At 35.2% G+C, this 15160-nt stretch overlaps 3 protein-coding genes across 6 annotated transcripts; all 3 read right to left on the bottom strand.

The window, feature by feature from the left end:
• Positions 1-2870: 2870 nt before the first annotated feature.
• Positions 2871-6846, bottom strand: LOC123222842. 3 transcript variants are annotated; one of them, XR_006503722.1, is made up of 10 exons: positions 6542-6846; positions 6349-6460; positions 6138-6265; positions 5854-5993; positions 5646-5714; positions 5176-5314; positions 4858-4920; positions 4735-4778; positions 4136-4377; positions 2871-3307 (listed from the first exon to the last, which is right to left on the bottom strand). XR_006503722.1 is itself a non-coding variant. In XM_044645821.1 (9 exons), the coding sequence occupies exons 1-9, from the start codon at positions 6843-6845 to the stop codon at positions 4291-4293; spliced, it is 1086 nt and encodes a 361-aa protein (XP_044501756.1). In that variant the 5' UTR covers position 6846; the 3' UTR covers positions 3954-4290. The 3 variants fall into 3 exon arrangements, 2 of the variants coding, with proteins under 2 accessions (XP_044501756.1, XP_044501757.1); XM_044645821.1 differs by lacking the exon at positions 2871-3307 and having other exon boundaries at positions 3954-4377; XM_044645822.1 differs by lacking the exons at positions 2871-3307; positions 5646-5714 and having other exon boundaries at positions 3954-4377.
• Positions 6847-7731: 885 nt separating this feature from the next.
• On the bottom strand, positions 7732-9724 carry LOC123222484 (mitogen-activated protein kinase kinase kinase 18-like). The gene has a single exon (XM_044645284.1). The coding sequence runs from the start codon at positions 9261-9263 to the stop codon at positions 8001-8003; it is 1263 nt and encodes a 420-aa protein (XP_044501219.1). The 5' UTR covers positions 9264-9724; the 3' UTR covers positions 7732-8000.
• A 2255-nt stretch (positions 9725-11979) lies between these two features.
• On the bottom strand, positions 11980-14968 carry LOC123223107 (phytepsin-like). 2 transcript variants are annotated; one of them, XM_044646183.1, is made up of 6 exons: positions 14793-14968; positions 14630-14694; positions 13512-13668; positions 13344-13437; positions 12479-12546; positions 11980-12082 (listed from the first exon to the last, which is right to left on the bottom strand). In XM_044646183.1, exons 3-6 carry the CDS (start codon positions 13584-13586, stop codon positions 12038-12040), a joined length of 282 nt encoding a protein of 93 aa, XP_044502118.1. In that variant the 5' UTR covers positions 13587-13668; positions 14630-14694; positions 14793-14968; the 3' UTR covers positions 11980-12037. The 2 variants fall into 2 exon arrangements, 1 of the variants encoding a protein (XP_044502118.1); XR_006503754.1 differs by having other exon boundaries at positions 12479-13020; positions 13113-13437.
• Between the last annotated feature and the right edge of the window lie 192 nt (positions 14969-15160).

Here is a 15160-nt window from a genome sequence, read left to right as displayed (position 1 = left end):
AAGCTGTTGCCTCATCAGCATGTTTACTATGGAAGCTGGAAGGGTGAACCCAGTGACTTGTGGCCATGGTAGCCCTGATATATGGAATTACCTTCAAACCATGAATGTGTGTGTTAATAGTTTGCATTAATTATCAGTTATTTGTCTCCACTGATCTCAAACCATGCATACGATAAACTGGTGCTTCCAAGCAGGAGTTGCAGCTGGGACCTTTCCCATGTATGCATTCCCTCCAGCATTCATTTTTTTTTTTTTTTGGGTAAGCCCTCTAGCATTCATTGATGCCACTCCTTAATTGATGGTATTCATTGACAAAACCATGAATATCAATTCGGTTGCACAGAACTGTGATCAATGATAAGCAAAAAGAGGGAGCACTGAGTTGGTACTGATGAGTTTTTCATCCTAGTACTTCTCTTGGTAGTATGCCCAATAATGGTACTGTGTGCTCTTGCATATAAGGTCAGGAGGAGAGAGGAGAAGAGAAGATATCCCTTCAACCCTTCAGATTGTGCTATTTTGTGATAGGAAAATGTAAAGTGAGAGCATAAGGGTCAATATGAGAGTGTCCTTGATAGAACTGTGAGTTCATTACCACAAGAGTTCCCCCTTAAACTTCAAAATTTCCTATATTGTCTTTTATATCCTACCTTTCCCATTATTATAATAATTATTATTTGTTATTTGGAATAATTATCGTTAGTAGGGATGTTTTATATTCATCACGAGAAGATTTCTCCCTTAAACCTCAATTTTCTTAGTTTGTGACTGTATAAGGTTACAAGAATTCTTGCATAAAAATGTATTTGATGTTTGGAATTCAGTTTAACATGTATTTACATATATTCCCTTTAAGGGTTGTTTGGTTTGCGGGGGAGAAAAATTATATTGGTAATTTATCTTTTATTACTTGTATTATTTTAGTTAGTTTATCAATAATAAAAATTATGATAATTTTATTATTACTTTCACTTTAAGAATTAAAAGATTATCATTATAATATTGATTTTATTATAATTTTTTTTTTATTTATTAATTTTTTTTTTTTTAAAAATCTTAACTTAAGGACATTTGATTAAAATTATATTTTAGTATTATTTTATTACTTTCAATTAATTGTAATAATTATTTATTTTTATTAAATATAAAAATAATTAATATTCAATAATTTTCATATTTATTAATAAACATCCAAGTTTCAATTCTAAATTAAATGAACAACAAATAGTGAAACTTTGAACACCTCTTTTCGTGCGGTTATGTTATGTAACATGTTGTTCTAATCGTTGAGAATGACTGTCTGTCCAATCACCCGAGTCTGTTAATTTCAACATAATACACATCTTTACTAGAAATTAAGCAGCTCCTTATTCCAGAAAAAATGGAAAGAGAGGAAGAGAAAATGATACCCAAGTAATTTTCCGGTGAACAATTCCCCAAATCATTTCTTCAAAGCAAGAAAGAACTGCAACCCATTTGAGCTAAGATTTAGAGATAGAATTGAAACTACAAACAGACGATTACAGAAGAAAAAACTTTCTCGTCCTTTTGGTTTCTTAGATTTTCGTATTTTTGGTTGGTTTTGATTTTGGTTTAACCATGGTCGAATTACATAGAGACACGACACGCGCCAAACGAGTCCACTGTGGCGTTCTGGAAAGTCCACCGCGAAGAGGAGGTAGAGTAGCGAAACAACGCACTCAAAATCAACTGGGTTATGACTGATGATTCTAGTCCTACGTCTTTGAATATTTTTTCATCCACTAATTATATAACTATTACTTTTTTCTTCTCCCTTTTTCTCCTCACTCTCTACCTAAGAAGCACGGAAACGCACAGCAGTGTGCTTTTCCATGAATCCGAAACGTTTCGGTTTCCGAAACGGCCCGAAACTGGTACGAAACGTTTCGGGGCCGTTTCGGTAATTTTAGATAGAAAGGAAACGCGTTTCTTTACTAGAAACAGTTTCCTATGCTCCGTTTTTTTCCATTGCAGAAAAGAGAAGAATTTTTGTCTTCTTGTTTTGAAACACCTGTCTGCTGATTTAAGCCTTTTATTATTTTTAGGGGCCAAGTGCCCACCGGAAGGAAGATTCTGAGGCGGGCTTCTTACTTCTTGGTACACTTACCTTCCCCCAAGAATTATTAGTAACTCCCCTTTCATCCAAAGCCACTGCTCAATCTTCCTTTTCTGATTGATTGAAAAAGGAAACACAAGCAAAAACTTTTGAGGCACAAGAAGCAAATATGGAATTGGGTAAATTTCATATGATTCTGAAAATAAATAACAAAAATAGTTTCCTATGCTGAATAGTCTTCTGGGCGTCTTCTCTTCTTTGCTGTCAATCTCCTGGGCGTCTTCTTCCTCTCTAAACAGTGGCTGGAAGAAAGAAAACTCTGTGAAAAAAGTGTGCGTTCCTCTGGGCCGGTTCGTCCTGATGTCACAGAGTTTTCTGGAACTGGGTCCTGATGTCACAGAGTTTTCCAGGAACGGAAACTGCTGGGACTGGAACTGTTTGGCTGTGACATCAGGACGAACGACCTAAAGGAAGTGTGCGTTTTATTGTATTTTTTATAAAAAATTTATATTTAAAAACAAACCCTATATTTTTTTATATTTACACGTTTCCCCACGTTTCGTTTCTTATTTTTTTAAGAAAATACGTTTCCACGTTTCGACGTTTCGACGTTTCCGTTTCCGTGCTACCTAGCTCTCTACCCATTCCCTTCTCCAAATCTGGATGATGTTAATGGGTGATGTTTGGTGTGTGTTAATAGAGGTAATGAGTGAGCTCAATGAAGGAAGTAATTCATATCGCAGAGCTTCGTACAAGCCTTCTTGTTCTTATGCAATAAATGGTCAGCAGCAGCTTAAGGAAACCAATATTACTTTGTACTTACAGGGCCACACAGACAGTACAAATGGTCAGTGATTCTGGTACAGTTATACTTTTCATCAGCTGCCGTCAAGGACATTTCTGTCTTCAATGACCACATGCTTTTGATAAAATTATTTGTACATTGTAAATCACAGGATATGAGCCAATATTTCATACATGTTAAACATTTAAGTATGGCTACTCCAAGAACTTTTGGTCTGCTATTTTTCATGTTGATCATCATATACTCATTGGAACCAGCTCTTGAGTTCCCGCTATATCCACAGTATTTGAAAAGTGAATAATCCGAGACCGGCTGTGAAAACAAATTCCAGTTCCCAATTTCCATGGTAAACCTCCATAAATGCTGCCAATCTAATTTATGGAGTTTCTTCGAGGAGGACCAAACCCAATTCTTGACCTTTTACTCTGTATACAGAGTTAGAAATTTATAGCATAATTCTCTATAATCGGTCAATCAATTAGAAATTTGAACAATTCAGGACATAAATTCTCTGATTAAATAAAGAATAGAAACACAATGAGCTCAACACATGCATAATTTTGATCTATACATGCATTATCATATTCCTCTTCAGCTGAGAAATAGCCTAGTCTGAAAGGAAAATCAAGTTAAGCAAACATTTTTTAACTCTACAAGTCGTACGTACACTTCATAAATGGACAGATCAAAGTTCAAACTGATACTAAATGGATCTTTGAAATCAGAAGCTTTGCTACCGTTTGTTGCATGATCTGGATATCTTACTGAAAAGAGGGATGGATGTGGTCTGATGACTTCGAGGAGGGCAAAGAGGGGCATGGAGTTAGGACAGGGGATGTGCTTTCTTCCTGCAAGGTGCATCCTAGAAATTGAATTATCCACAAGAAATTGTGTTTCCACCAGGATTTTTGCAGGAGGGATGGATTAAGTACTAGTTCCCTTGTGACATCACAAAAGGAATTTTAAACATTTTTAACTAGAAAAGGAAGTCAGACTCGCAATATCCATAGAACCCACTTACAGCCAAACATAAATATTCTGATGTTAACATGAATTGTTGAAGGGAGCTGCTATAGGAAAAGATAATAGTATTTTATTAGTAGAAAAGAAACCAACAATATGAACAAGGATGTTATAGCCATATACAAAGCCTTCTGCTGCAACTCACAATGTCTGTATATATCCAGAAAAGTGTACAAGATATACAAGACGAAGTGCTGGTTAGTTCTGAGAAAAAGGAAGAATTTTCTAACCTATGCACTTGATCCCATAAAGCTGAAGGCCACTGAATCGGAACTGTTTTCTACTGCTGCAAGCATTTGTTGAATCATACAAGATGCATGTATCTTTCCGTAATTCCTCAGCTTATTTGAGCAGGAAAATAAACTGCAAAAACAATGGATCCTTGCTACATAATCTCTTTACCCACTGGATCAACAGAGAAATGAATGGGAAGCTTTTTCCTGACAATCGGTTCAAATTTGGTGCTCCATATCTGTTATTTCAAAGTTTGAGATAATTCAGACTTCTATCATTTTATCTGCCCTCTTGATAAAGGTGCAACAGCTAGTGCGATGACCAAAAGAAAAGTTAAATTCATTATACACACACATTTTGTTTTTTTCCTTTTTATGAAATTCGAAACCTTTCGAATTTCATAAATTCAAAGCCAATCACAACTTAAATCTCAAAATTTCAAAATAATTTTGAGTTGTCACATCAGTTTTGACAGGAACAACTTTTGAGAGCCAGAATTTAAGAATTTGCACCAGAAACCTTTGTAGCAAAGTATTGGTAACACAGTGTTTTAAGAAAAGCCCCATATAAGCATAATCTAAGCCAGTTTCCTTACTTCTTTGTATTCTGAGCTGCTCGAAAATATCTCAAAAGCTTCAACTGCATAACATACCAGTAAATAACAATCAACAGAATGCACCATATAATCAATATTTTACATAACATGAACATAACTGACGTGATCGAAACCGTATTACTACTCCATGTGTGTATTCCTCTCTGCTAGGATTAATATTTGAACCTGACAACATAAATTAACAATTAATGAGAAATGATATGCAATTACAATATCACACATATAATGATATAATATTTAATTGACTGTATGAGAAAAAAACTTAATTAATCCAAGCTGAGGTATCTATTGTGTATGCATGATTGAAACTTGAATGGACTTTCTGGTTGACCAACAGAAACACGAGGATTATCACCACATATAGCATGCAAATTTCATGACTGCATAAATCAACTTGCACATTCCTCATATTGTACTCACCCTGAGTAGTTTGGACAATTAGAGATGGCAAATCAGCAGTCAATTTTTCAAGTGATGTCAATGCCTCTTCTACAGGACCACCAAATGCACTCTCAGCAAATGCTAGTAGAAGCACAAACTCTACACCAAAGTTGAAATCCTGATACAAAAAAGAATTAACTTATTTCAGAATTACCATCACAACTGGTTACTAGCCACAAGAAATGTACTTCATTTGAACAAAAGCGTGACGGAGCAACTGGTTTTTGGAGAATTTTACATGGCTATGAGAGAAACTATAGTCCTTTTCCAAAAATGTAAGATATTTCTATGTTTTCATAAGCAGCACCTACTCATAGAATATCCTGAAGTTAACAATGTGGAGATAAAAGGACCAAAAGAATTCTCATTGAAGTATAAATAGGTTTTTACTGAACACAATGTCATTTATCCAGTTTCTACTGTATCAAAAATCTATTGTAGCTCTTAACCTCTCCTTTACGAAATATAGGAAGGATATCATCTTCAACTTCCGATTCAAAATCCACGTTAATCATTCCCTGTAAAATATGCAGCAAAAATGAATCCAAAAGCAGCGCATAAATAAAATCATGAACAATGAGTTATTTCAATAGAAAATTGAAAAAAAATTAATGATTTCAGGCTATGGAGTTATGGTGTTTACATGTCAGGGCATACATGGCAGTAAGGGTTTACATGCTCCTTGAGAACTCTCAAGTAAAAAGAATTGTCATAGAACTTCATTAGGCCTTCCTTTCTCTGAAAGCGCATGAAGACAGCATGAGTATAATTTTCAGCATTTTTATTAGAGATGCGACCTACAGGAATAAAATTAAAACATATCATACAAAATGCTTCAACAAAAATATACATAGGCAAGTGGATGTACACATTAGTGCACATTTGACAATTATATAACTCCAAAGCTCTTTTAAGTTAAATCTAGCAACAAGGTAGCTTACCCAGAGAGACTGCAACAATACCAGCCATTTGATATTGAGATGTATAAAGATAATCAAGCATATCGTTCTCTTCTTCATCAGATAAATCTTTCTTTGCTTTGAGTAGACATATATGTTCCACCACATTTCTAAAATTAATAAATCCCAACTTATGTAAGCACAAAAAAAAATATATCTAATTAAAAAAATAATAATCATTAGAGATGGGAACCTCTTTTGTTCGACACTGAAACTGGAGCTCTCCTCAGCTGAAAAGGACATCATAGAACTCCTCTTCCGCTCACGTGACAAACGCATGTTCATAGTTTCATTCGATCGAGAAACTAAAAATAAAATTTAAAAGAGCAAAATTACTCAAAGAAAACGCTGAAATCATCACATCAGGCACTGAATTCAGAACTCACCGTTTAAAGAAATGGAAGACGTGGCAAGAAGGGGGTTTTGTCGTCGACAATGCGGGAAAGAATTGGGAAACTGGTTAAGAGTAAGCGCTTGAGTGGGCATTTTTTGCTGGAGAAAAGCAATTATTTGATTTTGGTTTCCTTTTTTAATATATCGGTTGATTTTTGGAATGCTTTGTTTGATCGTGAAGAGAGGTTGCTCTAATCTTGTAACTGTAGAAATAAGTGGACACCGAAAATAACGAATTTTAGTCGTGGCGCCATCCTTTAACCGAAAAAAAAAAAAAGTTTTGGGGCCAAAAGACATTTCCACCAAGCGTGTCTTGAACCGCTGAAGCTGTCTAAGTACTAAAAATTTAAATTTTTATTCACCAACTATTAAATTAATAATTATAAAAAAATTATTTAATTAATAATATATTAAAAATAATAATATTTTATCTATTTTGTTAGTTTAAAAATTATCAGTTTTTCTAAGATTAAATTTTGAAAAATTATATTCTTTTTCCAAAATTTCATTTTCAATTTATCATTCTCCAATAATTAAATTCGACCATAATTTCTCTTTCTCTACCACCGGCCTCCCTCCGGTTGTGACCTCCCTTCGGCATCTTCATCTTTGAGAAATTAGAGATACCAAGAGCAAATAGTTATGCAGCTATGGGCCTGATCCAGTTCCGTCAAAGCCCATATAAGCAAGGAGAGGAGCTACATACAGATATGGACGTAAACGTTTATCGACTTGAAAGAAACAACTTCACTTTACCTGCCATTTGTTTATTCGATTCGAAGAAGCGAATGGAAACTTCCAAGGCTTATCCAAACGAAAAAATGGATAAAGAAATTGAAGTTTCAGACTATCCACCTGGACCAATTCCAGCCCCCAAATTTAAACAGATCAGCTTTCTCAAGTGGGATTTTAAAATTTGCAGTCTGAATTTCTTATTGTGCTTGTATAGGATTAATCACAAACGCGTGTAAATGTCAAAACAATGACTTGAAAGAAACCTACTTGTATATATAATATATTTTATATGTGCAGAGTCGGCAAGAAACTTATAGTTGGCAAGAAAGACAAGAGCCTACCTAACTAATGTAGCAGCTGGGCACAGTTTAAGTGAATTCATGATTCATCTGCCTCATGCACACGAGATTTAATTTAACTTTTGACAATTAATGGAGAACCAAAGGAGTTGGGTTGGACTTGGACGGCTTTTGCTTTTATAATTGAACATAGCAGATGGGATTAACCAAGCTTAACTACCATATATACAGGAGAATTAATACATCAAGTTGCCGCCAGATTGACAGTTATGAATGAGCGCCACTTTTTACCCACTAAAACTCAACATAAGATTAGGTTGCAGGACTGGCCTTTCACTTTCATAAATTCCACCAAATGTTCAAATCCTTCTTAAATATGTATACTCTTGTATTATGCGGAAAAAAGAGAGAGGTGAATTTATGATAGTAAAGAGCAAGAACTTGTGATTGAAGTAAAAAACAACATCCTATCTTCATCCCTCTGAAAATTGAGGTTACTGCTATTTACAACAGAGTCTTTTTTATATGTACAAGAACAACTTCTGGTATTGATATTGTTGTTTAAGAAATCCAACTTGGGGCTCTTAACATAGCTTTCTTGCTCCTCTAAGTTACCACTAAATGAATTCAACACTGACCCACTGATCATATCATCTTTGCCTTCAATATCATCCATGATTGCATTGCTTTCCTCATTGTTGTTCCCTCTAATTGTCATCCAACTCTCATACCAATCCCAACTGGGCCCCTCCGAACACATCAATCGTCTGATTCTCTCACTAACCGAGTTCTGGGAACTTGAATGGATCAGATTTCCCAAACTTTCTTCCACTGAGTTCCATATACCTTGATCGAGAACACTTGTTGGAGAATTTGAACTTGAATTAGATTCTTGAAATTGAATTGTAGATGAAGTGAATTCTCCAAGAAAAGGATGCTTAAGAAGTTGAGTAGCTGTCCACCTCTCTTTTGGCTCTCTTCTTAAACACTTTGACAAGAAATCCTTTGCTTGGTTTGATAGAAAACTTGGAAAATCTGGTAATTCAGAAGAATAAGCAATCCTATACAGAACCGTTAATGGGTCAGTGGCGTCAGGCCAGGGTGCACCACCACCGGCCATTTCAATAACAGTGCACCCAAAGGCCCATATATCACTACAAAAGCCCTGGTGTTGCCCACGCGCCACCTCAGGTGCCATAAACATCGGCGTGCCACTGCTCTGCCTCTCCTCTGCCTCCCACTTGGCACATCCAAAATCTGCAATTTTGGCGCCATCTTTGCAAATCAAAATATTTCTTCCCTTAATGTCACAATGTACCAGCCCATTTGAATGTAGATACTCTAGACCCTGTAATATTTGACGCGTGTAGCACGCGATCATAGACTCATCTACCCTGCCACCGTGTCGGTGAATAGCGTCGGTAAGCGATCCGCCGGTCGCATACTCCATAAAAAGGTTGTAAATCAACTTGCTATTTTCACTAGTAATATCACAGCCCTTGTAGCTAATTATATGGGGAGAATTTAAAGAAGAAAGAATTTTTTGCTCCCTCTGCAAGAACTCGGATTTGGAAAGCCCGGTGGACTTGACGGCAAAGACATCACCAGAAGAGATAGAAGTAGCGAGGGAGACGGTGGCTGTGTTGCCGTGGCCAATGGCGTGACTTCTAGTCCAGTCCATTTGGTGCGCTGAAAATGAAGAAGAGAGGTTTGTCGGTCTATTAAGTTTGTTATTACAGAGAATTTATATATATAACAGATTCGAGAACTGGTGTAAAGTTGAGAGCTTTATTGGTTAGTTGGGTGACTTGGCTTTGGACCTGTAGTCGGTGATGACCTGGGCCCAAGGGAAACGGGAGATGAGATGAGATGAGATATAATTTGCTATGGTTTGGTGACAAATGGGAATGGGTAGATTAGATGGTTAATCAAAATTTTGGATTGTGTTTGTATTTAATTTCAAGTATGAACGAAGCATGGGGTGGGTTGAACCACCAGAAATTGGTTGAAATTTCTCTATACATTCTGTTGTGGTTGAGGGTTGAATTTTATGAACGTACTGGAAGACTGAGGTGGAAGTCTTTGTAATCATTTGTAAAAGTCAAATACGAAGAATATTGGTGATATTTTCACATTTGGAAAATGATATGCGCCTTCGACGTCGTTTTTATCTTATGACTTGTGTTATAGTACGAAATTTCCAATTTCCTTTTGAATGCCATTTTACACTTAGAAATAAATTAATCAAAGTATTTTGGAAAGCTAGAATTAGGAATATTTTAATCCCCTACACACCAAACCTGCCGACTTTTTCTAGAACGTCGTGGCAGGAAAGGTTTGTAAAATTTCAAAGCGTAATTGTGAAATTTGTACTCCAAGGAAAGCAAAGCAATCAACTAATCATAATGGACGCTTCTAATTACTTGACACTTGCCAAAATCCGATCGGAGATAGGCATATGGGGAGGTGCAGTGGCAGTTGGTGCGGAGGAATCAACAAGGAGCCAAAAGAAGGTGTAACTGATTATGCATAAAACCAAAGCTGAGAAACAGTAACTGCTCGTTTCCCTTTTAGGCTCACATGCTGTTCATAGTTCAGTTAGTTGGACCAAATGTTAACGCCTTTAGCGTATATGCCATGCGTGGCTTATAATGTAAGCTAAGAAGAGAAGAGGCTTTACTCACACGCAACTCACGTGTACTATTATTGGATGTAAGAAAGAATGAGGTAACACGTAGTGAGCACGTTTTTCATGCGGAACGGTGTGTGTTGGACTGCGGATATTTGTGTTGTGTGTAATATTAATATATGTGGCTACGAAATTGGTAACGTTTACACGCTTTTAGTGCAAGTACTGGAAAACTCCAAAATTAGGTACTCTTCTAACTAAATACATAATGACTTTATAATATGTGATATGTCTAAATCTAATAATTTTTTTCAACTGTTGAAATGGTGGGCCTGTTACTCATAGAACATAAATATCATATGCTAGGAATTAATTAATAATATGATAAATAAAACATGGATATTTTTTAAAGAAATTAAAAATTCTTGATTGATGATACTCTACCTATATTTTAATTATAAGTTTTTTCTTTAATAAAAAACAATTAATAAAAAATAAATGAGAGAGAACAACAGTGGAGTGAATGAAGTAGGAAAGCATTGTACTGCATGAGTGGGTTGGCCTAAAAGTGGATGAGAAGCATTGTAGGTGTGGCGTTGGGTTGCAATGATAAGGCTGCCGTTTGGCCGCCTATTAGTGCTTGCTTTGACGTTCCGTTGCTGACTTGCGACACTTTTTATTATTGTTGTTTATTTGCTTTTACACGCCTTTCTTTTTCGATTCCTTCTAGAACAAAAATTTTGCCGTCATACTCATGTCATGGACCTCTGTTATTTAGTAAGTTTGGAGAAGGACGATTTCTCACTCAAATTTGAATGTAATCACAAATTCATATATATAATAAATAAAAAAATTTAATATTTATTTATTAATTAATTACCGTTTAAATTTTTAGTTAGAGATTAAGATAAAATTATTATTTTATTTATAAACTCTAAAACTTTAAAATATATATTATTCTACTTCCCTTAAGTTTTAAAACCTAACACTTTAATCTATTCTCTAAGTTTAAAATTTTCAAATTTCACTTCTAAGGTTTGTTTCATTTTCTAGCCACTATCATTCTAATAACAGTCGACGTTTTTCATATATCTTCTATATTCGACTGCAAAGGACGATGAAACGTCATTCTTCATTAAGTCTTTCCAATCTAAACAATGTTTCATCGTCTAGATCTAGACAATAAAGAATTGTTTATCGTCCAGATCTAAATGACAAAGGATTGTCCTTTGTCAGAAAAGACATTCGCTTCTTCCCGATCATCGATCGATTTTCTAAACCATTAGAGATAAAATCTGAAAAGAGAGAAAAAGTAAATATTTTAAAGTTTAATCATAGGAGATAAATATAAGTTTTCTAAACTAATTAGAGAAAATAATATAAATTTTTTAGATTTTAAGGTTGATGAATAAAATAACTATTTTATCTTTGTTTCTAATCGAAAATTTGGATGACAGTTAATGTTTAAGTTTTTCATCTGTTGTAGCTATAATTTTAAATTTAGACTAAAACTTGAGTGAAAAATTGCCTTTTTTCCCTAATATATATCATTCTTAAGTTTATACATTTATGTAAAATTATGTGTTCAGTTAGAGTCTAGACGGTGTAATTGTTTATCACCTTCGTCTCACACACTAGATATCTCCGTCCGGGTTTTTAGACACGATTATGAATATCTTTTTAACCCCATGCCTTAATAAGATTATGAATATAATTTAACAGGGTTTAATCTCACACCAGCATGAAAATGATATGATATGGAAAGGGAAAGAGACTAATGGATTTCATTAAGCCGCATCAGCAAATCCGACGGTAAGTTCCCATGGTTAAATACAGCGTGATGGTGACCCAAGAAAATGCCTCCCAATATCCTGCGTCAAACCAAGTAACAACACTCATTTTATGTCCTCATCATTTCTCCTCATATAACCTTAAAATTTTCATTTTCAATTCAATAAAAGTGAAATTATCACCCAAAAGAATTAATAAAGGAATTAAATTGAAGAAGAAACCATTGGCATTGTGAAAAGAAGAATTGCATACACCACTGCAGTGACAGTAAATAAAATAAATTTCCACTACTTGTCATCCATCTCAATCAAATCACTTTCTTGCTCCGGTAGTTATGTTATGAGCATTAACATTCAAACCCTCAGAATCGCATGCACACATATATCTATTTTGACCACTTTATTAGGAGTTTCAAGCTCTCTGACATTGTCCTAATTTACATTTACTCAAGACAAAATAATATATATGATGCGTACCTGAACTGGTGGCAATGCTTTGTGCAGGGGCTGTGCTGATTCTGGGGCTGCTCTCAGTTGCTGGATACCTGGAGATGGGAATATTTATATGTTTTGTGTTTGTAAAAGCTGTGTAATGGCGATTAAGTAATGGTTGTAATGGACAGAACAGTTATGAATGAATGAAGACTGGTTTATTGAACGATAATGTGCAAACTACACTTGCTTATTGATAGAACCAGAAAACCAAATAACCAATACAATGGTGCTGCCAAAACAGTGCAATCAGTGTCCCTAGGCCTAAGCCCCCAAACCCCAAGTAATTGTTTACGCTTTTCCTTGATGATCCTTCTTCACAGGATTGCATCCCTACTAAAGCCCGGTTGCCTTGTTGATGATGAGTCTTATCCAGCTTCTTTGTGTTATCTTGATATGCTTCTATGTAAGAATTATCTTGGTCATCTTTATCTTCAATTGTTGTAATCTGAGCCACTGGAGGAGTAATTCCCATCTTACCCCTTCTCTGATAAGTCTTGATAATTAGGGGTCTATCAATATACTTGCTGTAAATGATGTCAAAACTCAACTACAGATACTAAAAAATATGTAACATATAGGTCATATACACATGATTGGGCATATCTTAGGATCTTACAAAATTGCATCATGTAAAGCAAGAACACAGAAGAAGCAACAAACCAATAAATTCCAAGATCTTTATCTGCAATTAAAATTGGACATATAAGCTTAACAACAGATAACCAAGTGACAGATGATATACTTATAAGTAGCATTGCAATCATGACTATTCAATAATCTATAACTCCAGTGCCTTAAATATCAGCACAACAGTATATCTGATCTAGTGAAAGGTAAAATACTTTACCACCGATGGTGAATGATGACACATTGGGCATGGAAGATAGACTGCTATACTCAACAGCCGATTCTCCATTGGGACTCGGCAGTTGACCACAAAGCTGCAATTAATTTAAGGCATGAGCTTGAAGCAATGCCACTATTCCCCTGAATGTGAATAAGAAGGCTAACATACCTGATTTACGTAATCCAAGATTTGTTCTTCCATCTTACTTCTCTTGAGCTGGTTCTGCAGCCATACTACTGCCATCTCACAAGCAGTGCACACAGTGTCATGCACATAATCAGATTATCTTTCTGTGCTCTTATTTACCACACTCTCAATACCCATACTGTAATAGACAATGTAATTTAATTTACACTACGGATGTAACATAGTAGCTTCCAGATATATATAAAAAATTCCTCAAACAAGAGTAAAAATATATCACAACTAAATCAAAGTAGGGGTGAGACTAGCATGACGCTTCGAGTGTCATCAAAAGTGCAATGACCCATTTGAGAGCACATATTTTGTAGCTGTCTATAAAACAACAGTGATAAAGCCAAACTGGACTTAGCATGTCATTTCAGCTAAAATTTCTCCTAAATGGAAGATTGGTAACATGTTAAAAAGGTTGCAAAAGGATAGTGAAACTAAGCATCAGTTTTACCTGAGCTATCAGATTTCCAATGTGGTTTTTCCATATTGACCAACCATTGTCTTGCATTCTTGACTTATAACACCGGAAGCTCCAATGGCAAGATTAATTTGTGTAATGACAGTGAAAATTCAGAGTCACAAAACGATATCAATCTTCTCAGGCAGAACTCCATTTTATGAAAACACACAAAGGTTTTTTAAGTACTTAACAGCATAATAGTGTATACATAGGTGACTTATACATCAGACACTGACTTTAAAACACAACATGTTCTATCAGTCAATATTCCTGCAGGTACCAACATTACAGGAAAAAAGAACTGATGTATTTATCAAAGAAGGAAAGACTGCTAGATCATAGCTAATTCAAAACTCAGATTTATGTATATGTTCATTGACAATTAAGTGACATACTTAAACGGAAGAGAACAAAGGATGAATTCATAAATCCATTATATTAGTATTGATAAATCCTTCCATATCAAAATTGACGATCATTTCACAGCCTGATCGAAAGTTAAACAAACAAAAAAAATAGATTACAGAGGTTAACAATACCTACTGTTGGACAAACAAACAAAGAATATGGTGGTTAGATATACCTACAATTAGACCAGCCAATGAAGATGATGAGGGTTAAAAATATATACCGTTGGACCAGCCTATACAGAGGTTCCAGAATCAACAATGGCCTAACAACCATCAGAAAAATATCCTGAAAGTGGTATGATCATCTTTTCAATACCATATCGAGCACTTCTATAAAAACATAAAGAAGAAAAAATAGAGGAATATAAGAACAGTTACAATTACCAGTTGTTTCCCCATCAATTAGGACATCACTAATTTCAAACTGCCAGTAGCCTTTCTGGGTCAAGGGAACATGTGTGCTCACCCTTGTAATGATTAGAATCAACCCCACCAAAAACAATTTCTCCACCTTCTGCATCAATATTCCGGTTCCTTAACAAGGCCTTGATTGACCATATTATACCTATAAGAATTCGCCGAAATCCAAAAACTTAAAAATAGTACGGTCCAACCCAAAAACAATTATCAGATACAACTTAAAACCAGAAAGAAAAAGCTCTGTTGAAAAGAACTTTAATTCAGTTAAATTCAATGAACATCTATCGTTGTATGACTTAACAATTCATTAAGCAAATCACAGAGTGAACAAC

This window comes from Mangifera indica, chromosome 8 (genome assembly GCF_011075055.1).
Source record: "Mangifera indica cultivar Alphonso chromosome 8, CATAS_Mindica_2.1, whole genome shotgun sequence".
Lineage (NCBI taxonomy): Eukaryota > Viridiplantae > Streptophyta > Magnoliopsida > Sapindales > Anacardiaceae > Mangifera > Mangifera indica.
The sequence above is the reverse complement of the archived record's forward strand: the minus strand, read 5'-3'. Positions and strand labels throughout refer to the sequence as shown.